A 25,716-nucleotide genomic window follows, 5' to 3' on the forward strand; every position below is an offset into this window, starting at 1 on the left:
GCACTCAGCCCAAAGCTGCACTGACAACCAGGTCATGCTAAGGACCCGCCTCTTCTGCAAACAGCTCCCACCTCAAACACCCTCCAACCCCAGTGAACTGCAGTTTATCAGTTCACAAGTGGATCCCTACCCATGAAGGAGCTTCCCAAGGCAAGGGATGAGACCCTCTGTACCCAAGACACCTGCGGGGTCTGATGCATGGCCGGGCAGGTGAGTCATTTCCAGTTGCTCTCCACACACTGTATTTTGCATATACACTGGTTACCCCAGGAGCTGCAAATAAGAGGTCAAGTTCAAGACAGAAGGTAGAGGACCCGGAATAATGGAGGAGGAAACACTGCAGTCTCCAGCCCTCTACCACAGGCCTGCCAGGCACCTGTTCCATAACTCCTGCAGAGAAGCAGAGAAGGGTAGCAAGTGCACTCTCCCCCACACCAGGACCACAGCCAGCATTCTTATTGTTGTAAATTCACATGGGCGACCTCACTTGCTTCTCCTATCACACTTCCTAGGGGACAGGACAGAAGCAATCCTGGCGTTGAATATGGGTATGAATTCTAGTGCTTAATTACCAGTGAGAGCAAATGACTTCATCTCACTTAGCCTCACTTTCTCTCTCTGAAAACTGGGTTCACAGTCTCTACCTCACAGAATGTTTGCAAAGATCAGGTCAGATAATCCAAACAAGGTCTCTGGCAAGCAATATGTACTTAGTAAGAGAGAATGATTTGCACTTCTCTCTTCAGATAGTGAAGTCTTTTCCTGGAGCAGTGCCTCTTAGAATTCCCAATTACAGTGCTTTAAGTGGACCGTGGAGTGCGCACCTGGCTTAACACTTCAGATACTGGCTAAGACCCACACATCCCACACAGGAGTACCTAGGTCCAGTCCTGGCTCTGACTCCTGACTCCAGCTTTCTGCTAAGGTGGCAGTCACAGCTCAAGTACTTGGGTCTCTGCCATCCACATAGGGATTCCAGACAGAGCTTATAGCTCCCTGCTTTGGCTTGGCCCAGCTCCAGTCATGGCAAGCATTGGGGAGTGAACCAATGAATGGGAGCCTTCATGCTTCTTCACCTACTCACCTCTTATTCTCTTTGCCTCTCAAATAAACAAGAACTTTTAAGAAGACTTACTGCTCTTTGGCTCCCTGGCACACACAGGGGGATCCCTGCTGACTGTAGGGACAGACTAGTGGCTGTCCCAGCACTGGTTCGCAGCATTTGCCTGGGCTGCCCCACTGGCCCTGCGACTCTGGAATGCAGTATTCTCCCACGCCTATCTTCTCTTGCCTTTCACCTTCATTTTCTCAGTGTTTGGACTTTGGTCTCACATTCATCCTTTAGACATTTTTATGACAGCATTTTCCCAAATGGCCAAAGACTAAGAATGAACAGGCGCACCAAAGGACAGGAACTGCACAGGGCTGGCTTAGCACCTTCCCCCTGTCTCACCTCAGGTATGGACTGGCACATCCTTAGCCAGTCCTCAACATGCAAGGCTTCAGGTATCCATTTCCAATGTCCAAAGAAAGCACAGTATTGATCTTGGCTCCGAAACCAAAGCACTTGAATTCAAAGTCATGTCCTCTCATTATCTCTGGGATGCCCTCATCAATGACTTAACCTTTTTGGATTTAGTTTCATCCTTTGTAAAACAAGGCACACAGCAGGAACTCAAAAATTTTAACTTTTATGCATTGATGTAAGCAATAAAAATCTATCTATATAGATAGATATAGATAAATCTACACACACATACATAAATGCAGTGTGAAAGCACTAGAAAGACATGTGTAGGAGGTTCTATATTGGTATTTTTGAAGAAGCACATAAGAGAACTTTTATTTGAGAGTATATATATGTGTGTGTGTGTCTATATATACATAGATACCATTTTACAAGCACATGTTATTTTTTGTAATCTGAGCACACTTTTAAAAAGAATACGCTTGGGTATGGTAAAGAAAAGGGAAGAAGGGAATAGGAAAAAAAGAAAGAGCGGGAAGCAAAAATGGCTTGCATTAGGCAGAAACCAAAGGCTGGATCACAAACTCCTGCCCGGTTGAGGCGTCTTGTTGGGGCTTTAGTACTCGTCGTGGAATTCCCAGTGTCTTGGTGGGAATCCTTCTGCCAACCAACAGCTCTGCATAAGTTTCCTTCATGTGCTTACTGTTTAGGGGAGAAGCAATGTTTACCCAGTGATCCAGTGATTCTGGGTTGCAGGAGTGGGTGGACAGGTGCTGGGCTCCTTCGCGGCAGGAGGCTCCCCCATTCACTTTGGGAGGATTGGCTCCCCTGGGCCTCAGGGAAATGGAGGGACAGCTACAGGAATCCTCTGCACTACCAGGCAGGAGATGCTTCCAATAGACTGAAAACACCCTCCAAAGAAGGCTCGCCTACTCTGCCTGGCTGGGATGGAGGACGGCCCTGCCTCAGTTTCTCAAGAGACACAGGCCGAAGCAAGTCAGGGTGTTTTACTGCCTTCTGTGTAGGACCCTCCCACAGGGCTAGTCACCTTTTTCCCCATCCACAAAGCTCAGTACTATGAAGAGTGAAAAAATCACATCCTTTTAAGGCAAGACTCACATCATCACAACCCCAAAAGCAACGTTGTCCACTCCTTATATGTAACCAAGATCTCCACTTAGCCAACCCACATTCCTGATGTTTCAAAGGGTTGAAAATCTCTTTGGTCCTAGCTCCCCTCACATAATTTCTGATGAGCAAACAGCTTATCAGGTCACAAAATGCACTCTCCAGGAAGCTTGCATTTCTGGAAAGCCACCTACTACATGGAACATATTTCACAAAGATTTATTTTCAAAGGCCAAATGCTGCATTGCTTCTATCTGTAGTAGCCAGGTGTCTTAGGAGCTTCCATCCAAACACATAGTTATTCTTGCTGGAAACTATACAGACAGCACTATTTCCCCAGCTTTATTAAGGCCAAGTATGCCCTTGTCACCCATTCTCACCACTCTATTTGCAACCCTCCCCCCCAATCAAACTCACCCAAAGGAAATAGATCGATGAAGGTTGCCTCCACAGGGGACCCTTAAGAAGAGACTCACCTTTGTCGTGGCTGCTTGGTGGTGGTGGCGGGGGTGGGGAGGTGACTGGCTTGGACTTGTCATAGTTGTTAAAGCTCTGGCTGCGTCGGTTGTTAGCAGTGGCTGATCCTCCGCGTGTTTTGGCCTCACTGCCTGCAGCGGACACTCTCGCGGTAGGACCTGGAAGTCTAAAATGCAAATGCAACAGGGTAATGCATTGAGTCTGAGGAAAACAGCAGTGTCTCAGAAGGAAGGAATTGCAACCATGCAGGATATAAAAGAAACCATAGCAGACCCTGGGTCTGTGGAGTTTTGCCAGTTAAGGGAGCTGGGGGAACTACTACAACCAACCAGGCTAGTAATGACCCCAGCAAAATCCTACAGCAAATGTGAACTGCTTTCCTCTGAGCAAAGAAGTTCTGAAGAGAAAATGCACGGTTATGTCTGCTGATTACAAATACAAAGCTTATCTTTCTTCTTCCTCCAGGACGAGCATTCTTGCTTTGCAATTAGGGCTAAACCATGTCACCACTCATTCTACCAGGTCTGAAACATAAAAGGCCTCAGAAGGCCCTCACCTGCTTTCCCTCATGTGCATCTCTTCTGGTAGGTACAGTGTTTGCCACAATCCAGGGATGTCAGGATCAAAAAAAGGACTCAAGTTTGTAACGGTAAGAAAGTGCATTGCTACCACGCAGAAGCCAACACATCTGCAATGAAAACTTAAGGTCTAGTTGGAAACACTTGTCCAGACATATATTTCCCTTCAACACCTGACAACTTGTCTCTCTAGGCACTTCTCTGAGGCTGAAGCCAGCTTTTCTGCACAGTAGATGGATAAAATCATACATTCTTTCTGTAAAACCAGCAACAATCTGTTAGCCTAAGACACACACACACACACACACACACACACACATTTTCCCTTTAAATAAAACACCTCATTTTGGGTGGTTTGAGAAATCGAGCCACCAGACTTCTTTGTAATATGTCTAAAGACATCACAGCCCACTCCCCAAAGAGTTAAGCCTAAGACTTCTCCAAATCTGAATTTTGGTCCAGGGACTTACTAAGCAGGCTGTTTCCAATAATCAAAGTTGAAAGATGAAGAAATGATGAAACATTTCATTATATTTTTCAGCTAAAACCCACTTAGCTGTGTTTAAAAGCCACTGGAATCTCAGCCGACTAGCATTAGATCTGGTGATAAGTCTGAATTTTCAACCCATAAAGCTTTCAGCTTTCCCTTTCCATGCAACTCTGTAAGCACCAAAGAAGTCTTTGGTCTGGAAGCGTTTTAGATGGAAGCAGGCAATCACTTTCAACTTTTTCTTGTTGGCTGAGCAAGAAAGATGGTTGGAGAGTAAACAAAGAACATAAGCTGGTGTTAGAGGACTATAAAATTTATACAGTTAAAAAGCTGGCCCAGTTCCTTGACTGGGAGCTCTGAGAGATGGAGGGGGTTAGCTCTTCCCCCAACAAGTGGCAGTGAAACTTCAAGGCAGAGCTTCCTGCTGCACGGGGAGGGTCTGCCGCTCTGTTAATTTACCCTGCCTTATTTGGGGAAGATATTCACCCCACAGAGACAGGCACAGAACGGGGTGCAACCAATCGGCAGGGCCAGCGTCTATGCTTCGGGGCCAGAGGTAGCCAGCACAAGTGATCAAAGATAGCTAGCGAGGGGAGCCTGGTACCCCTCTGTTCTGCTTCCAGTGCAAACCATGTCCTCCAAGCCCTTCAGGTCAGGGATATGTGAGTTCTCACTTTCAACAGCAGAGTTTCTGCGGGGGCTGACAGGGGGCTCCTTGGGGCTGGACTTATTTAACACAACCAGAGCCTGCAGGAGTCTTTATGCCCACAGATAGGTCTGGAAAAGGATTACAGGCTTGCTCCAAGATGATGTCACAGCAATGGTATTAGTGGTGCAGGGTAAGGCAGGTCATAGCACTCGACTTCAGTGGGGAGGCTGCAAAGAGCTGGGAAGCACAAAGCAGTGAGGAAGGGAAAGGTGCTTTCTTTTCAAAGTTGAGAAGCCCCCAGTGTGCTGACCCAGCACTGGACCACATGGGATTTCTGGACAGCCCAGGGATGGGACAAGCACCACTTTAAATCAGGTAGGCAGTCTGGTCCCCAGTGAGGCAGCATGGTATGACAAATAGAGTATGGGCTTTTTCATACAGTAAACGTTGGGCAAGTGTGAGATTCACGTCCCACACTGAAGAGTGAGAATAATCATAACCTATACGATAGAATAGCTGTAAACTTGAAATCAGACTTAACATATGGCTTGTAAGTACTCAGTGTTAGATTTCCCTTCTCATCCTCTCTTTGGAGCACAGGCTCATAAGGAAATCAGACATTGTTCTAAAGGAAACACACTACAGTATACAAACAATCAGATAAATAAAAAAATAAAATAGATGGGTCTACATCTAACTATCAGGAAAAAGCTAGACAGAAATCAACATGGAAGACTCTGAAACCAACATTTTCAAAGAGGCAAGACAGGCTTTGGAAAGCAGAATTTGCCATCTCCCTAAGAACATTCCAGAAGAGAAACTACTGCATCCAATACTTGGGGCATCTCTGCATTAGTGGGGGCCGCATTCTCTAGAGTGAAATATTCCTGGTTTTGGTTAAGCTGATAAGACAGCTCTGGGTTTCCCAGGTATGTATCTGATCAGGTTCAGGTGCTTCTTTGATAGGATTGTACATCCTTCAAATGGTTTCTGGATATACAAGTTTTGTGCCAAGTTTTTCTTCTTTGAAAGGTATAGTAACAGAGAGTGAGAGAGCTCCCATCTGCTGGTTCACTGCCCAAATGCTTGCAACTCCCTGGGACTCAAGTTGGGAAGTGGGAACGCAATCTAGGTCCCCCATGGGGATGGCAGGAACCCAATTACTTGAGTCAACACTGTTGCCTTCCAGGGTCTGCATTAGCAGGAAACTGGCGTTGTAAGCCAGAGCTGGTACTCAAACCCAGGCACTGTGATGGGGACATGGGCATCTTTACAGGCTCTTGGGTACCTGCCCTGTGCCAAGTTCTCTGGGACATGGACAAGAAGTTCCTGAGAGGCTGGAACAGGGCTGACATGTCCAGTGGAGGATGCTTGGCACATGAGCATCCAACTGTACCACAAAGCTCATGCTGGCTCATGTCACTCTCCACCACCATCACCACTGCACCCTGGTCAGGACAGCCCTTTGGATTTGAGCAAATTGGAAAATCAGGTGGAAATTAAGTAATTTCAAGTTTCAGAGAGAAACTACGGTGAGTGACTCTTTAAACTCAGTTTCTGCTGTGAATGGGCTCAGACTGCTACTAGCTGCAAAGCTGGCCTCTCCATCTGCCTGAAAGCGTCAGCACAACCACCTCACCTATAAAAGCCTCACATACAACGAATGCATGGTGAGTGCGAAGCAAGAACTCATCCTCTAGGAAAACAAAATGCTGCTTGGGATGCTGAGTCAATTCACAAATGAAAGCATTCAGACGGAATTCTAAGTACAGGATTCCAAAGGCAGGGTTTCAGAGGCAGAGGCGACCACAAGAATCTAAGATTCCCAAGCCATCATGGGAGGCCACGGGCTTTTCCACAAACAGAAGTTGGGGTCAAGCTGGAACACTTAATCTTACTGAGATCTTATGGGGCTGGCTGACCTCGGCCGATATCGATGCTACTTTCATTGATAAAATACTTTCAGTTCAGAAGTAATTCAGAAAAGGAAAGTGATGATCTGGAGAGTCAGTGGGATGGTCTGCAAAGGGCCAGATAAGAGACCTTAGAGCAGGAACCAGCATAGTGAATGGCAACCGAGCAGAGAACTAGGAGATGCAAGTCCCGGGCAAAGGGAAAGCTTGTGAAAACTACAGAGGAAAAACAGGGCTGGCGTGTGCTAGGACTCGGGGGACCAAGCGAGCAGGAGGAAGTGAGACCGCAGAAGCAGGAAGAGTCAGAGCAAGACCTTGTAGGTCACATTTTGAAGACGCTGTCCTACCCTCCAGGGAAGAAGCATTAATTAAGGAGGCTGAGGGCAGAACATCTTCTAGTTTAGCAGTGACACAGACGCTGGGCCTCTGGCTAACATTTTGAAGTTCATTAATGTTAACATCCTCATGTACCATGGGAACTTCCATCAACTCCTAGCCAGGAAGCATCTGCTGCCTGCAGCCCTAGAATCCCAACTGCTGCAGAACTGGTCTTGCTCCTGCAGAACAGCTGTGGGTACCACAACAGATGCTGCCCACTGTGCCTGCCTTGCTGGAGAACAAGGGTGAGAGGGGGAGTGCGACAGGCTGTGTCACATACAGCACCAGGAGCTTCCAACAGCTCCTTGCCAAGATCCACGTCCACACACAGTTAGAGCATGACAGAGGGCACAGAGGGGTTCTCTGAAACACATATGTGTTGCTTTAAAAAAAAAAAAAGTTTAAGCAAAGTGGTATAAGAGAGGCAGGAGAAAAATTCTGCTGCTACCCGGCCACGGTCAACTTCTCCAATATGTGCGGAGGCGAGCCGGCAGGGCAGTAAAACTGTCATTCCTGCTGCGTCACCAGTGCATCCTCACTCCACGCACTGTACGTGCTAGTGGGGAGAAAAGCAGTGCTTCCCCCCAAAACCACTTCAAAGGCTGGGAGTAGAGGGTGACCCCTCCCGGGAAGGATGGTAGCTTGTGTGCACATGCTGGGGTGGGGGTGGGGGGTCGTAACTGGAGCTGCATTTTGCCAGACAAGATGATTAAATGCTAAATCTCTAACTCCCATGGCATCTGCTTTTCAGGAGCTAGGCAGAGAAGCCTGAACTCCAAGCCCGCCGATTCCATCCCACAAGAGGGTTACATTGAGACCCACTCTATGTGACCTGCTAGAAGTGGCCTGGTTGCCTTACCTGGCCCAGATCAACCTCAATCACCACAGTGGCTCTATTGCTTATTTCTAGTGCAGTGATTATACGCCAGGTACTAAGGCATTAACAATTTTATTAATCCTTACACTCATGACAAAATGCATTTTACCAGGAAGGAAATGCAGGCACGTAGGGATGAAATAGTTTGCCCAGGTAGCAGAGTAAGTGGTGAAGATGGGCTTCCAATCAGGTGTGACTGCATCTCTCAGCCATACACAGAATAAGACCAACACCTGGGTCTCACTAGGGGCTGCTTCCTGCTGTGCTCAGTATCGCTGGTGTCCATCAAGGTGAGGAGCTCTGGCAGGTGTTGAATCATCATTTTGTTTCCCAGCAAGAAACTTATTTCCAAAGTATGGGGTGGGGGGCTGCTCAATCTGAGGGGGTGAGGCTGTTTATTTTGGTCATCAAATTTACTGCTACAGTCTATAGTGCTTAATTAACTAAAATTCTTATCAAAAACATGCTCAAGGGTGCAGACAGGAAGTAGGATATAGGTAAGGCAAAAAGAAGTATTAGGCAAATAATGAAACACCACGCATTTATTGGCCTCAATAGAGAGAAAATGCACACAAAAGTAACTCTAGTCAGGGATGCAACCCTACAGGCAGCCTATGCCCTGGCTTCAAGCCTGGAAGCCCTGGAAGCCCAGCACAGGGCATGGACATACCCCGTCTTCTCCCTCTTCCTCTCTTCCCACTGCCTCCCAACCCCTGCCTTCTTCCATCATCTGGGACTGATAACGCATCTTGCACGGGACGGGCATGTGCTTCCCATTAGATATTTTCCCAGCTAGCTCCCGTTTCCTTTATCCTCCAGGACACAGCACATCGTGGGAACAGATGCAAGATTTCAGGTTTCCTGCGAGCTCAGCTTCCCTTTCCCTTACATGTACCGGGCCTTGGCATGAACTGGAACGCAGCAGTTTGCTAGAGCACTGGGCGGCAGCTCTGTTTTTCAAAGAAAACAGTCCCACTTTGGCTTGGCTACCAGAGGCACTGAGGAACGCAGGTCTCTCTGTCCCACTGCATCGAGGCTAACATGCCAACCTGTTCTCCAAAGGAGCACACGGCCAGGCGGCTCCTCCCTCGACAGCCAGGCAGATCCTGAGCTGGCCTCTGAGAAAAGTCAACTCTGGCTAGAAAAGATACCTAGAGCCCGGCCCAGTGGGCAGAAAGCAGGTGTTCAGTATGTATTGGAGACCTGAATGAAATGAGAAATGACACGTAGGTTGCTTCAAGTGAGATTTCAATGAAAAAGTACCTTATTAGTCATAATGAGGAGATTTTTTTCACCCAGCAGCAATTTCTATTAGTATGCTTCAAGGGCAATGCGAGAGGAAAAGCTGAAAGTAATGTTTGAAACATGAGATTGAAAAAACCCACATTAATACCAGATCTCCAGGAAGAGGAAGATAGCGTAGCACCACGGTTAAAGCAAGGGTTCTGGGGTTAGATCACCTCGGTTCAAATCCTCGTTCCCCCCCGCCCCTTTCTATGTGACCCTGGGTTTTAGTTTACTCATCTGAAAAATGGGAGACAATTGCAAGACCCCTCTCATGGAGACTGATGTGAGGTTTAAATAAGATAATGCAATTGGTGCATTCAATAAAGGTTAGTTGTTGACACCTTTAGAGTAGCAGCAGATACAACAATGGCTTTTCTCATCCCTAGAGTGCAGCATATAAGTCAAACTGAATTAAGAGACCAACTTAGTGTACAAGGCTATTTTTGTTCTGAGGATCTGGGGCAGTCTCTCCATGGTGTGCAAGAGGATATAGCTACATAGATGAGACAAATATGGGAACTTCAGAAAGTTCATGGAAAACAGAATTAAAAGATACACTTAATTTTGATATGAAAATTTTTAATTTGTGCATAATTTTGTGCATTCTCATGAATCTTTGGACCCTTTGTACTTGTCAATTTCAATATTTTTTCACTTTTTTTTTTTAATAAAAACTCACTTATTTACTTGAAAGGCAGAGTTACAGAGAGGGAGAGACAGAAAGAGAAAGAGCTTCCATCCACTGGTTTACTCCCCCAAAATGGCCACAACAGCCACGGCTGGGCCAGGCAAAAGCCAGGAGTCTGGAACTCCATCTAGGTCTCCCATATGAATGGAAGGGCCAAACACCTGGGACATCCTCTACTGCTTTTCCAGATGCATTAGCAGGAAGCTAGATGGGAGATGAAGCAGCCAAGACTTGAACCAATTCCCATATGGGACATTGGGGTTACAGGCAGCGGCTTAACCCACTATGCCACAATGGAGGCCCCCCCAACATATCTTTTAATTCCATTTTGCACAAACTTCTTGACATACCCTCATAGCTGCCTTGCTGTTTGGTCTCTTCTGACCAATTTGGATTCATGCTTCAGGTCTTTATAACTCAAGAGAAAAATCAATCCCATATTAGTAATTTTAACAACAAGAACAACTGCAAAAACACAACGCACATAAATGAGATGCAGGTGAGGTGGGATTAGAGCCAGGAGGAAGCAGGGAGCAAAGTCATCACAAAATCACCCCCAAGAACTACCTCGAAACTCACCTCTCCCTAAATCTGAATGGATTCTGATAAAGCAATCACAGTCAAAAATCAATTTAATGAGAAGTATCATGTGCACCTCAAAGTCATTTACAATCCCCCCACCCACCCACACACACACATTCTTTCAACAATCTCAGGGTCCCTTTCAAAACTCACTGCCAATCGGTCATTAGCCAGAGCATGTAAGATTTTCTGGAACTGCAAACATGACAGGGGAAACTCAGCCAGAGCAGAGGGAAGAGCGGAGCAACGGGTTGGGTTTCAACCATGCTTTGCGGGACACAGAGAAAGTCTAACCTAGAGATCTTTTTCTGACCCAGAGTGAAGCGGATGATTTTGCTTTGAGATGAGTCCTTGGGTGACGCACTGTGTGACAAGAAAGAAAAAAGTGGAAGAGATGAGTGAGGAGAGAGAAGAAACATTAGGCACACAGGTAAATAACAAGAGGCTGATAACGACCAGAATGCCCCTAGGGTTTCTGCCTCTGAGCAATTTTTCCCACAATATGCAGTTTTCTTTCTAGATCTGACTCAGCAGATACTATACTTCCAATAAGAAGAATCAAGATCAAGATCATCTAAGAACTTCTCTGTGTGTTTTCCTCCAATATGAAATTTCTTTGCTGCTTCCAGTCGGCTGTCACAGTAACACCTGACAGCGAGGGGTCTTAGATAAGCAAACTCGATCCCTTTCTTCAATGTGGAAATGCTCCATTCACAAGCTTGTTCTACTGGGTGCCTTTCAGACGAGCATCCCGCACATCCCATAAAGCCGACCCAAAGAAGGGCACCGATGTTTGCAAGTTTTGCTGGTTTAGGGAATTTTGCTTTTAATACGCAGAAATGACCATTTCAAGCTAAATTCTTTTTTTTTTTTTTACAGGCCATAAATTTGTACATATGAAGAATCTTGGTTGGGCCTAATAAATTCAAATGTTAAACATACAAAAAATATTTCCTCTCTTGCAGCCATATATCCTATATTATGTTCACTAAAGAATCTGAGGTGAGAAAAACAAGGTTGGTTTCACTAGCTTTCAGAAGTGAAGAGAATGGAATGTAGGGATGAAATAAACCAATTATCTGGGTTCTTCATGCAATGAATGGATAGTGAGCATATGCATGTCTAGTAAACACAGATGGGGAGGGGAGCGAGTCTTGGAGCCTATGCTCTGGGCCCCTAAACTGGAGAACAGCGTCACGGGGTGAAATGTGGCCACCAGGTAAACTGTGGGAAGAAATGAAGGGGTAAGTGGAGTCTCCCTACGGCTGTCACGGGGGAGTCGTTCTGATCCCTTCATGCCACTGTTTCAGATGTCCTCTGCCACCTCCTACAGCTCCTCTATTGCAAACTTCGGGAGAGTTACCATGTTTTCATGTTGGCTACCCAAGGAGGTACTGAACCTAGGCATGTTGGTTTCTGGCAGAGTACCCGCAAGGCCAAAACAAACCAGCTATTTGGGGCTTGCACCACATTAATGGTCAATGGTCCAAACCATCACCCTTGGGAGTTTAGTTATCAAAGATAGAATTAAGGGCTGAGCATATAAGAGAACTGAGCCCATGAAATAATTTTATTATTCTTAAATGTATAGTCAGAGTGTTAGCATGAGCTATCACATCCCTAAACCTTGAAACATGGTTCTCCTTTGGAAGTAAAATCACAAAGGACCAGTACACATGGGTAAAACCAGCCATCTGCAGAGGTAATGCAAGCTGGGCAAGATAAATGGTGATGAGGACACACAACAACTCTGATCCCAGGCCATGTCACCATTCTGCAGAATCCGGGGCCACGATGGAAGGAACTACTCTGCAGCTGGCACAGGAGAACGGACAATCATGCCATGGCTGTGACTCTTCTTCAGGTAAAACATTCAGGAATACTAAAATGTTTTTCTTCCTAGGAGATGGGTACTCTGACTGGAACATCTGGTTCTTTTAAGAAAACAAATGCTTATCATGAAAATGATTACCTCAGGCTACCATAGCCTGGTGACATAAGCCAGTGTTTCTCAATGCACATACCTTGGGACAGTCTGCAGAGAGGGACGCTTTGTGAAACACAATGAACACTGGCCAAGGTTGAGAACACTCCTTTCTCTGTCCCCATCTGAAGATCCACTCTCCAAGGCTTCCTCATCTGGGTAACAGCCACCACTTACCTAACTGCTCAGCCAGAAGCCAAGGCTTTTCCCCTCACCCCAGAGTGTACCTGTTTACAGATCCCTTGGCTCAGCCTCCCAACTGTCTTGACTGGGCTATCTGCATACTGCTGGCACCACCCGGCCCCGAGACACTGCCACTGCGAGAATTGCAGAAGCCTCTTTACTGAGGACGTTCCTTCCCTTCTTGCTCCTGCACAAGCTTCTTCTCCCCAGAGGAGGTGACTTTTTTGAGACTATACATCAGGTCAAGTGCTTCTCCTGCTGAAGGCCCATGGCTTTCCGCCATCTTTAGGAGGCAGTCCAACCTCTTCACCCCGTCTAATCGGCACTCTGGGGCCGGGCCTCAGTTCCACAGCAGTGCACAGCTCCAGGGGCCACCAGTCATACCCGCAGCAGCCCTCTGCTTCCAGGCTCCCTTACACCTCCCCACCCCTCCCCTCGCACCCACGCAGCTGTAGCCACACTAGCTCCTCCCACTCACCGAGCTCACTCTGACCTTAGGCCCTCTGCCCATCTACTTCACAACAGACTTTTCCTGTCACCCATCTCTTTTCATTGTGGGGCCCTCTCCTCAGAGAGACCTTCCTATCAGCCCAACCTTAAGGAGTGGCCCAGTCCCCCTGCCTCCCATCATCTTACTCACGCTCACCAGTGTCTGCACTTTTTCTTCCCTGTTTATTGCTAATTTGTTTGCTTCTTGCCGTAGCATGAAGAGAGCAGGAACCTTGGCTATCTCATTCCTCCTTAATGCTCAAGGGCCTAGAATATGTGTGCTGCATATTCACACTAAATAAATGAATGCACACTGGCAGGTTCAAGGATCTCTAGAGACCCGCAATCACAGTTATAATAACTAAGCCCAGATTACCTCGCAGTGTGTCCTCCACAGAAGCCCTCCCCTGCAGCAGAACCCAATGCGACATCTTAGGGCACGTGCACTCTGCAGAACGCAACCCGGGAAATGATGTCCCAGTCATTCAATCAACCAGGCCCAGCAGGGAAGCCCTGACCAGGGAATGACTCCCACACAGGCATCCTGCAGGGAAGGGCACAGTGACTCTCTGCTTAGCTGTTGCATTGCCGGGCCCTCTCTACTAGTCCAGGCATCTCTCTTCATCCACAAATCTCCAAAATGTGAACTGACAACAATTAGATAATTAACCAGGGGGTCTGGTTTACGTGACACCCATTCCTGCCGGTTTTAACTCCATCACCACTGGGAAATCACATTTCTTGTGGGGAAAGGAGCTGAAACTACCTCTAAGGCATCTGGTGTGTCTGAACAGCTTTCTGCTTTGCCCAACTACACTAGGCGACATAAGGTACCAGGGTGTGCAAGAAACTTGATTCTTAGTGCTGGTGCTCGGGGAGCCAGGAAAGAAGTGGCCATGACTGTTTAGCTCATAGTAGATGAAATCAAGCCATTCGTGTGATCAGTGATATTTAGGTGTTTTAAAGAGCGATCACTCAAAAAACATTATCATCAGCTTTTCTGTGGAATTTTACTATGAGTGATAAACTTCCTCATCCCTAATCTTCTCCTTGTTTCTGTCATTAAATGATAATGTTTTGAGCAAAGTTGCTTAGGAATGCAAATTCAGCTATCCCCACCCTAGCATTGCCTTGGCACTCAGCTTATACATCTGTTTATGGTGAGTCCAACTATTAAGCATCAGTTCCTCCTGGGAACACCAATAAAACCCAAAGGTCCTACTCCTGCACGGTGGGCTCTCTGTGACTCAGTTCAACATGGCAGCTCCCACTGTCTGAGTCCTACAAACTCCAGTCACATTCCAAGTGACAGCCCCCATCGGGGGACACTGCCCCTTCTCAGAGAAAGCGCTGCCCCCTCTGCCTCAATTGCCAGCTTTCTTAGGCACTTCTGGCATTTCTCTCCCAGCAAAGCAGAGACACCTCCTGGAATAAAACTACCACCTCTGCTAAGTAAAATGACTCACACGTGTAACCAAACATGGGCTTGCAGGCGTTCAGCACACAAAACGGGTTTGGTTTGGAGTCTATTTTAGGAGCGTGTGTGGATTGGGTCAGAGTTATGGTGGAAGCAGCTAACTGGCTTTGGCTGCTGGTGATTCTAACCTACAGAAGAAATCCATGCCTTGGCCAGGCACAGGAGGCGGCCTCGACTGTCTATTTCTAGGTCATGCAAATTTCCCACTGACCACTGGTAGCACTTGGCATTGAAGAAGCTTAAATGGAAAACACACACAATACGGGCTAGAAACTGGTGGAAGACGTTGCCAGAAAAACAGAATTGCCATTCAGAGAGGAGTCCCTACCTGGATTGCATTTCGGCTTGTGCTTTTGACTGCTGATGTGGCGCTGGCTGGTGAGGCTGGCACGGGGCTAGGGGAGTGGCTGGCACCTGTTGCTGAGGGGCGCCAGCCTGGCACTGGGAGGGAGCCCCGGTCGCCTGGGACACGGCAGGTGGCAGAGGCGAGGAGAGGTGTTGCTTCTGGGGTTGCTGCTGCTGTTGCTTGTAGCGGGAGAGGCTGAAGAAGAGGCCTAGAATGGCCTTGAGGTTTCCATTCCTGATTTCTGCAAGACAGGAAAGAGATCCCGGTGAGACAGGGAGCCTGTCTTCTTCCCATACGTTCAACGGGCTGCCACAGCCCTCGCAGGAGTTTAATTCCTGTAGGATATGAGACTTCCTGAAACACTTACAGAAGATCACAATTAAACCAGGCTGAAACCACAAAGAAATTAGCTTATTCTCCCCACTGGGATTACAGTGGCTACATCAGGCAAGTTGCAACTGGATGTCTGGCAAGGGCACGGAGGAAATTCTCAGAAAGGACAGCACCGAGATAGCAAGCAGCCCTGAGCAAGACTGCGCTTGTTCCATGGGCAAAGCCACCAGTCTGGGGACAGGGAAGCCATCCAGCGCTTGGGGAGGCTCCCCAGCTGCTCTGCCAAGTTCATGTTCAAGATGCACTGAGGGAGCCAAGTAGCTGATGTCCCACTTGCAAACCCCCTGCCCTGCTTGCTGTAGCCAGTTGTCCCCTTTCGTCTGCAGAAGAAATAACCCTAATTTGGGCTGGCTGTAGGGCTAGGCTATAAGGATTTGCTGCTACATAAAGGACTCATACAAAATATTTATTTTATCTTAAAAGGAACCAGAACAGAGTAGGAATAAGAATTCTTTCTATTCGGACAATTTCTCAGATGTTGAAGTGCATTTGCCTCGAGGCATGCACGGAGAGCTGCGGAGAGGAATAAAATATTTATTCACAGGCAGAGACCATGGTTCACAAGAGGATTCTCCTTGGACAAGCCCTCCTCTTATGCAGGCAACATCAGACGCCGATGGCAAGAGTCTAGACTGAGTCGGAGGGTGAAGGATGAGGGACACCCAGTACAAGGGGCAGAGGACGAGGAAGAAGCCTGAGGGACAGACACACTCGGGCCACTCTGCTTTGCTGCCACCTGGGCTGGATTTCCTTTTCTGAACTGGCAGGGGGGAACAGAGGGACACAGGGCCCAAGGGAGCTTGCAAGGCCTCATGAAGAGGGCTAGGGGAGGGAAGCTTGGGCCAGAGGGCAGCGCACATGTCAAGGTTAGCCCGGAATAGACTGTGGGCCTAGGAACAAGCATTTCTCCCAGGGACCTGCTGATGGGCACAAGTCCTTTGAGAAACGAGCCCCACTGCATGCAGAGGAGGAGGGGGAAGGAACCTCGCAGCTCCGTGGCCCAGGTGTGATCTGCTGATGCGGTCAGATCCAGTGACTTCCCAATGGTCTGAACACATGGACAAAGCAAACTTCCAGAAGCCTGCCTTCATGCTTTACCACAGGAGCCAGCAGCTTCTGATCATGGAACAAGACTGACAAGAGCACAGAGCTTGGAAAACCCAAGCCATGAATCTGAATCTGTACCTGAACACTCACCAGCTGTGCAACCCCGAGCACGTTCCCTTCACCTCTCTGGGCCTTAGGGAAATGGCAACCACGGCACTGCGTGCTCCATCACCCAAGGCTGTTGTGCAGATGAAATGAGAGCGCAAGGGTGAAAGCACACTATAAAGCTCACCCCTCACTGGTCTTGCCCTTGATACGAAGACCAGAGCCGCAGGACCCTCAGTAAGATGCCCAGACAGTTCTATCTTCAAAAGCATGGCTTTTCCTACACTGACCGTATCATTCCCTGGGGAAGCAACACCACTTTGGAGAGTTCTGACTCTCAATTAAGAGGGAGCTCTTCATTATGCCAGGATGACAGGTGTAAGCCAGGACAGAGCTCTTGCTTAGGCATCACCCGATGCAAGGCAGGCAGGTGGCAGAGAAAGCCCCAGAGAGGTGGGCACTGCCCCACCCACGTCTCTTAGGGTGGTTCAGCTTTGCTCCTTCTCCACCCTAAGGACACCAGAGGAGAAGCACACGCCTGCGGCATGCTCCACTTCCATTTCTAAATGTGTCGCTCCCCCTCTTTGCGGAGGAACGACACAGGACCCTGCGCTGTTCTTTTGTCTGCTCGGCCCTTCCCGGGTTTGCTGCTGGTTCTTCCTGGGTTGGCTACCGACCCTTCCACCTCCGTGGAAGGGTGGTTCCCCCTGCCACTTTCCCCACTTCCGCAGGGGAGCGGCACACCGCTGGCCGGCTCTCTCGGGGGCTGCTCAGGTGTTCCTTCAGATAGATGTTCCTGGTGCATGTTGTCTCTCTCCTCCTTTATAGTCCTCTTCCACCAATCCCAACTCTGCTACCCACATGCAGAGTACGCTGCTCTCCTCCAATCAGGAGCAGCTCCTGCAGCTTGTCAAGTTGGTGAGAGGCAGCTGGGTAGAAGCTGTTTACTCCTCTCCCAGCGCATATTGTGGGAGAGCAGATGCATAGAATAAGTCTTAATTCCAGTAACTTAGTCTAGTCTGAGTTGCTCCCCACATAAATGTTCTTACCACTACACGCAAATCAGAGTACAAGGCTCAGATGGGAAGACGGAGGTGTGTGAGATGAACCCCCACCCGTGGGAATCCTGGACAGTGACGAGAGTGAGGGACAGAGTGGAAATGAGCTGACCAAGTGCTGACATGTAGGAGAGCCTCTAGGAAGGAGCTCGGCTACTGAATTCCCTGGGAGAGAGAATCGAGCGCTAGGCAGGGGAAGAGACGAAATCCACCCAAGATTCCTTCTTGGTGTCTCTCACAGTGAGCAGGGGATGCCACATGGTTTATAACAAGAGCTGTGGCCTCCTGGTAGGTATCAGGTGAAGCTTTGTACACGCATGATCTCATTGACTCCTTACAACGTGAGAATATCACTGTCCCTCTGGGAAAACAGAAGGGCCAAAGGGTTTTATAGCTCTCCAAGGTAATCATGCTGGGGCTGGGATGTGAATGGAGGTTTTTCCCAGCTCGAAGTCCAGTTCGTTGACACTGTGTCACTTGGCTTACTTGTGTACCCATCATGGGTGGGGGATTTAAAAGCAAACCAGATACTATTTTTTTTCCTTAAGCTGGCTTGAGGGCATATACTCTATTCTTCTGGTGTGTCAAACATTCCATAATACTTCTATTTTAAAAACCACACAAGAAAAACAGAGCAAGGGAGAACTAACAATTCAGCACATCCCAGGGCTCCTAGGTTGCCCAATGCAAAAAACGCAGGCACACCCACACTGGCACCCTCTGCAGCCTACCAGCCCACCCCTACTGCACAAAACAGAGACAGCCTTGTCATGGTCTCCACCCCTGGGGTTAAGTCACTTACTGTTCATAACTGTTTAATGTTTCCTAAAACTTTTACTATTTGTCAAAGAGTATAATGTTCCACTGGTAAACACTTTTTTAAAATTTTACTTATTTTCAGTTTATTTGAAAGTCTGAGAGGCAGAGACAGACACAGAGGGATCTTCCAACCAATGGTTCACATCCCAAATGCTCACAACGGCCAGGGCTGGGCCAGGCCAAAGCCTGGAGCCCAGAACTCAATCTGTGCCTCCCATGTGGGTGGTAGGAATCCAACTCCTTGAGCCATTGCCTGCTGCCTCCCGGGATGTACATTAGCAGGAAGCTGGAACTGGCAGTGGACCTGGGACTGAAACTATGACACAGGATGCTGATGTCCCAACTACCTGCTCCCAAGTAAAAACTTTTTCTTAGCAGGCAGCATTTCGATTGTAAAGATGACTGATTTGAAGCCAGAAAAACCTGCCTGGGACTGAATCTCTTTAGTCCATCATTGATGGACTTGGAGAGTTTGCGAGATTCAATCCCTCATCCTTTAGAACAGGCGTGCCTCCTCCTGCACCTTTCCCATTTGCTTGTTTAAGATTAAGTGAGAGAACGATTGCAAAGCCCCGGATCCTCCCACCTGCAGCCTTCTCAGAACCCAATCCCGGGTTCTTCACACAGAGCAAGTCTAAGGAGTGGCTTATCCCCTGCTGGCCACAGTCCCTGGCGTCCTGAAGGACCTCGATCGTGAAATATCTCAATTGGTAAACATTCAATGATGATCTTCTTTCTGGTTTTAAAAAAAGCTTTATTGAGATATTATATAATTTGTACCCTTAAGCTTTAGTGGACAATTTCATGAGCTTTAGTAAGTTTAGCAAATCCTGGTTTTATAATATTTCCATCATTCCAGATTCCTCATTCGCAACTGCAATCAATTCCCAAACCCACTCCCAGGCAACCACGAATCCGCTTTCTGTTCCAACAGATTTGCCTTTCCAGAACATTTCATACAAATGAGATCTTGCACTAGGTACTCTTTTATAACTGCTTCTTCCACTTAACATAATGCCTTATCGGTTTGTTTGTATTGCTGGCTGGTATATCATTATATGGCTACCACATTTGATTGATCCATTCACCAGCTGATGGACATTTGGACCGTTTCATTTTCTTTTCGAATCACAAAAATGCAGGAGTGGTGAATGCTCAGAAAGCCACATAGTGAATGCCATGTGTGGTCTATAACAGAGAGGATCCAAAATAGCAAGGTCTGCTAAGCCAGCTCCACAGGAAGCCGAAAACAGACTCCAGGAGCCCACAAGAATGTTTTCCTCATGACATTTCCCAAGGCTTTGGAAGAGGAGCAGCGTTTTCTATCTGCTCAACTAACCTCACCTGACTGACGTCCAGAGAAGGACATCAATGCTGACCTAGAGAGAACAGGCCTGGCCATGGTGACTCTAGCTGGTGGCTCCCCCAGCCCTGGGACCCTGTCCTCCTTTCCTTCCTCTTCCTGTGGCCAGGTCCATGCAAACTGAACAACAAGCTGCAGAGGCCATATTCCAATTCCACTAGAATGCAGGATTGCCATGATCTTGGGTTCTATGGGTTCTGACCGTTGACAGTCCCATCTGCATAGATACTGTAGGTAGTGCCGAGCTCCATGGGCAAGATAAACAGAGAAGTTACTTTCTTTCAACAGTTTTTAAAAGTTGATTTCTCTTTATTTGAAAGGAAGAGTGACAGAGAGTGAAAGCATGAGAGATAAATATCTTCCATCATGCTTTGTTCACTCCCCAAATGCCCACAACAGCTGGGGCTAAGCCAGGAACTTTGAACCCCATCTCTCTTGCACTTGGGTGGCAGAGACTCAAATACTTGAGTCATCACCTGCTCCCAGAGCACACATGAGCAGGAAGCTGGGTCAGAAGCAAAGGCGGGACTCCCTCCTAGGCCCACTGATGCAGGGTGTGGGTGTCCCAAGCAGTGGCTTAATCCACTGCACACAATGGTTGCCTGTCCTTCAACACTTTAAAAGAGAATTCAGGCCTGGTTGACAGGAGCACAGCCATGGGAGCAATCTGACATGAAGAACTGTGTACATCCAAAGGAGCACTAGCATACACCACAGAGCCCCAGGACTCCTATTTAATTCCCTTAAGCCATGGTGGGGTAAGGCCTGCCCATCTGATGGGGGACTGCGGATTCTACAGCACTGTTCCTGCACACGGGCTGGGGACAAAATCAACATTCACTGCCTCACTTTCCAGTCCTCTCTTGCTGCCCCTGCATCACGCCTGCCAATGGCTCCACCCACAGAGGAAGCAGGATGGGAGGGTGGGAGCAGAGCCCCTTCTGCTGAGGGCCTGCAACAGCCCCACTCCACGTAAGAGGCAATGGAAACGTTCTACTTGCTGCTGTCACCGTAAGGTGCAGGACCTCCTGCTTTCTGGCCCAGGACCTAAGTCTCCGGTCATCAGGGCAGCAAACCCAGGACTGAGAATATCAAGCTTGCAACTAATTTCACTTCAAAAGTGCACACTCTCTCCTTCCAGGAGTCATCTGGAAGGCTCTCAACTCCTCCACTCTGCAAGGCTGATAAAGAGCTAGACCTTTGCCCCATCCTGTTGCCTACGCCCCGCCCCCTGTGTCACTTCCCTTCAGCTTCTTCTCTGATGATGGCATACTCTGCCTGTAAAACCTTGAGAACCACCACATCTCTGCAAGGCTCCCCAGGCTGCCCCAGGAAGAGCGCTTCTGTCTGATCTTCACAGGGTCCCGAACATGAATCACGAGCACAGTTCTCTTAATAACTGCATGACCGACATGATGATCTGTGTCCCCCAGTATCGAGCAGTGAGCACAGATCCCCCAGCACTTGTCTGCTGAATGCAGCAGAATGTACCTTCCCTGAGACCTCTGCTTCTCCATTACAGGGGGATGGGCCCAGAGGCAGGTAGCACAAATGAGAAAAAGCCCATCCTTCCTCCCGGGTGCAGGTTTCGGGATGGTTGTGACAGGTGGAGTGTGGGTTGCACAAGAGCTGGGGGGGGGGGTGCATCTCCAACATCACCCCCCAGGCAGCAGGAGACCCAAGCCCACAGGATTCTGGCAAGACTCCAAGAGCAAACAGAAGGGTTCAAAGTTCAGGAGCCCTGAAGGGGCAGGGAGGCCTCGTCTGGGGAAGTGCCCAAACCAGCAACATCGCCACAAGGTTGCCCGGGGCCTGCCGTCTCTGCCCCAGCACCTGCCGTCTGCGCCCTAGAACAAAGGCTCTCAAGCAGGCAGGTGGGGCAGGCCTGAGCAGCTGAAACGCATCAAGGACAGGTGCACACACCCTCCTGGCTCCAAAGCCAGCCAGAGTCACTGGGGAGGGGTGGAGAGGTATCTCTGGGGCTTTCCAACTGCCAGGGTTTATTTTTTTTTTTCATTGGAGGAGGAGCCTCGGGGCACTCAATCATCTTCAAAAGGAACACAAAAAGCATTAAAAGTACATTATTTTCAAAACATTATGACGCTTTTCCAGTAGTTCTGCAGGTGGCTAGAGACAGGAAGTAGGGAGAAGTAAACAATGCCAGGCCTGTGAACAGCTTAGCCACTGCCCACCTGTGGGCCTCCCTTCTCCCATGCACACCTTAATCTCTTCGGGCCTTGGTGTGTCCTCATCTGTATTACAGGGATAATACACTGACTTCGGGATTTAAATAAGATACAAATGTGCACAGCTCTTAGCTTGGTGCCTGACACAGAGAGTTTTCAACAAATGGCTTTTGTTCCAATAATGTAATGGGAAGTGAGATATTCCCTGTATTCTGAAATTATTGATAAGGCCTCAACTTGAGGATAAAAGTACCCTGGTATTAGGAGGTGACAGAATTCAGGGCCAGTCACTTTCCCGAAGCAGTGCAATGGTTCATAATCATCAGCCTTACTCCCAAACACCATCGTCACTGCTCCCAGAAACATCCGGCAAGAAGATCTAGATGGCAGAAAGTGGTTGATGATCATGGGGAGGTTTCTCTTTCCCCCACCAAGGAACACAAAGGGGGGTCTTTGTTCTCCTTGAAGTTAAAGGAGTGCCTAGAGAGTCACTGAAAGTGGGGGTGCTGGCTGGCGCCACGGCTCAATAGCCTAATCCTATATATATATGTATATATATACATGTATCTTTATATCCTGCGGTGCCGACACACTGGGTTCTAGTCTCGGTTGGGGCACCAGATTCTGTCCCGGTTGCCCCTCTTCCAGGCCAGCTCTCTGCTGTGGCCCAGGAGTGCAGTGGAGGATGGCCCAGCATGGGAGACCAGGAAAAGCACCTGGCTCCTGCCTTCGGATCAGCGCGATGCGCCGGCCGCAGTACACTGGCCGCGGCAGCCATTGGAGGGTGAACCAACAGCAAAAGGAAGACCTTTCTCTCTGTCTCTCTCTGTCCACTCTGTCAAAAAAAAAAAAAAAAAGAGAGAGAGAGAAAGAAAGAAAGTGGTGGTGCTGGCAAGAAGGGGGCCTGGCATTCCAGCCCCACACTGCTTCGCACTGACTCGGCTGACCTGCCTTTAGGCCACATGCTGGAGGGAGGACAGCAGCTGGCTGTGTGATGGGGGGCTACTGCCATGGGACAGGAAGTCCATCCCACCCACTGCAGTGGGAAACAGAGCCCAGACGTTCCTGCTGGATCCATGGCAGATTCTGGAGGAACCATGAGACCGAGCTCAAAGAGCCCACCAGATCTCACAAGAGACTCCAGTGCCCAGAGCAGCCCAGGAGTGGGCCTTGGCCAGCAGGGCATGCTCAGTGGACGACTGGGACAGGGGTAGTTATGGCCAGCCATGAGGGGCTGGTGACTTCACCTTCTCTATGGTGCCCCAGTCCTGGAGGCTCAGGCACAGGAAACAGGGAAGGGAAAGAGGAAGGCCAGGAAGTCCAGCCACCACACCCTTCACTTTTCTCTAGCCACTCCCACCGGGAAGCTGGGGAGGGGGGAGTGCTCTGAGTACAATTTGAAGTTTAAAGACGAACAAGATCAGAGCAGGTGTTGTGGCACAGGGGTTAAGCCATTGTTTGTGATCCAAGTATCCCTTATCAGAGTGCTGGCTCAAGTCCTAACTCCTCTGCTTCCTACTCAGCTTCCTGCTAATGAGCTTGAGAAGGCAGTAGATTATGGTTGAAGTCCTTGGGTCCCTGCTACCCACATGGGACAGCCAGACATAGTTCCTGGTTGCAGGCATTTTGGGGAAGTGAACAAGCATATAGAAGATGCCTCTGGCTTTCCCTGTCACTCTGCCTTTCTTTTCTTTTTTTTTATTTAGTAAATATAAATTTCCAAAGTACAGTTTATGGATTACAATGGCTTCCTCCCCCCCATAATTTCCCTCCCACTCACACCCCTCCCATCTCCCGCTCCCTCTCCCATTCCATTCACATCAAGATTCATTTTCAATTATCTTTATATACAGAAGATCAATTTAGTATATATTAAGTAAAGATTTCATCAGTTTGCACCCACACAGAAACATAAAGTGTAAAATACTGTTTCAGTACTAGTTATAGCATTACTTCACATTGGACAACACACTAACGACAGATCCCACATGAGAAGTAAGTACACAGTGACTCCTGTTGTTGACTTAACAATTTGACACTCTTGTTTATGGCGTCAGTAATCTCCCTAGGCTCTAGTCATGAGTTGCCAAGGCTATGGAAGCCTTTTGAGTTCGCCGACTTCGATCTTATTCCAACAGGGTCATAGTCAAAGTGGAAGTTCTCTCCTCCTTTCAGAGAAAGGTACCTCCTTCTTTGATGGCCCCGTTCTTTCCACTGGGATCTCACTCGCAGAGATCTTTCATTTAGGTCTTCCCCCCCCCCCCCAGTGTCTTGGCTTTCCATGCCTAAAATACTCTCATGGGCTCTTCAGCCAGATCCGAATGCCTTAAGGGCTGATTCTGAGGCCGGAGTGCTATTTAGGACATCTGCCATTCTATGAGTCTTCTGTGTAACCCACTTCCCATGATGGATCACTCTCTCCCTTTTTGATTCTATCAGTTAGTATTAGCAGACACTAGTCTAGTTTGTGTGATCCCCTTGACTCTTAGACCTATCAGTACGATCAATTGTGAACTGAAATTGATCACTTGGACTAGTGAGATGGCATTGGTACATGCCAACTTGATGAGATTGTATTGGAATCCCCTGGTACGTTTCTAACTCCACCATTTGGGGCAAGTCCGATTGAGCGTGTCCCAAATTGTACATCTCCTCCCTCTCTTATTCTCTTATTCCCACTCTTATATTTAACAGGGATCACTTTCAGTTAAAATTTAAACACCTAAGAATAATTGTGTGTTAATTACAGAGTTCAACCAATAGTACTAGAACAAAAAAAAATACTAAAATGGATAAAGTATTACATTGTACACTCTGCCTTTCAAATCAATAAATCCTTTTTAAAAGTCTATAAGAAAATGAACAAGGCTGAGTCACAGGCATGGATATTGTCGCTCCCCCTCTTCGTGGAGGAACGACACAGGACTCTGCGCTGTTCTTTCGTCTGCTCGGCCCTCCCTGGGTTTGCTGCTGGTTCTTCCCGGGTTGGCTGCCGTCCCTTCCACCTCCGTGGAAGGGCGGTTCCCCCTGGCCACTTTCCCCACTTCCGCAGGGGAGCGGCACACCGCCGGCCGGCTCTCTCGGGGGCTGCACAGGTGTTCCCCTTAGATGTTCCCCGTGCATGCCGTCTCTCTCCTCCTTTATAGTCCTCTTCCACCAATCCCAACTCTGCTACCCACACGCCAAGTACGCTGCTCTCCTCCAATCAGGAGCAGGTCCCACAGTTTATTGGTTGAACTGGAGGCAGCTGTGTAGAAGCTGTTTTCTTCTCTCCCAGCGCCATATTGTGGGAGGGCAGATGCATAGAATGAGTCTTAATTCCAGTAACTTAGTCTAGTCTGAGTTGCTCCCCACAGATATAGAGCTAATAACTGAACACTGAAGTGGGACTCGCCCCGCACGGAAGACGGGGTTTCACGCCACAGTGGAGGCAGCCCCTGAAATGCTGTAAAACCACTGCACAGTCACCTCTCAAGGAGCTCACGCCCCAGCACACCTGTCCCACAGGTGACAAGGGTCATCCCCACATGGAGAAGGGGCCGGGAGCCGAGTGTCTCTCCTCACAAGGTGTGCCTCTGTGGACCACGCATCATCTTCTCCACGTTCCAGGTGGCACAGAGTTCCATCTGATTCCTCTCACTCTACACAGCAGGCCCAGATGTTAGCCATCTGCTGTCATGAGCTCTGAAATCCCACAGACCTGGACTCCAATCCTGCAACCACCCCTGTCTAGGCAGGTGTCCCATGGTTG

At 48.4% G+C, this 25,716-nt stretch overlaps 1 protein-coding gene across 15 annotated transcripts in view; it reads right to left on the reverse strand.

Annotated features, from left to right (window-relative positions):
• NAV2 (neuron navigator 2) overlaps window positions 1-25,716 on the reverse strand; it is a 763,895-nt gene that overhangs the window by 223,403 nt on the left and 514,776 nt on the right. For 12 of the 15 annotated variants that reach the window (XM_051824899.3, XM_089310702.1, XM_008268740.5 and 9 more), the window contains 3 exons: window positions 14,977-15,235; window positions 10,810-10,878; window positions 3,073-3,239 (listed from right to left, as the gene is read on the reverse strand). In XM_051824899.3, the coding sequence (XP_051680859.2) occupies window positions 3,073-3,239; window positions 10,810-10,878; window positions 14,977-15,235 (495 nt within the window). The remainder of the gene's footprint in view (window positions 1-3,072; window positions 3,240-10,809; window positions 10,879-14,976; window positions 15,236-25,716) is intronic. The other 3 variants (XM_002708951.6, XM_070072516.2, XM_070072509.2) reach the window with 1 other exon arrangement.

This window comes from Oryctolagus cuniculus, chromosome 1, assembly GCF_051225735.1.
Source record: "Oryctolagus cuniculus isolate XC-2025 breed Fujian yellow rabbit chromosome 1, ASM5122573v1, whole genome shotgun sequence".
Lineage (NCBI taxonomy): Eukaryota > Metazoa > Chordata > Mammalia > Lagomorpha > Leporidae > Oryctolagus > Oryctolagus cuniculus.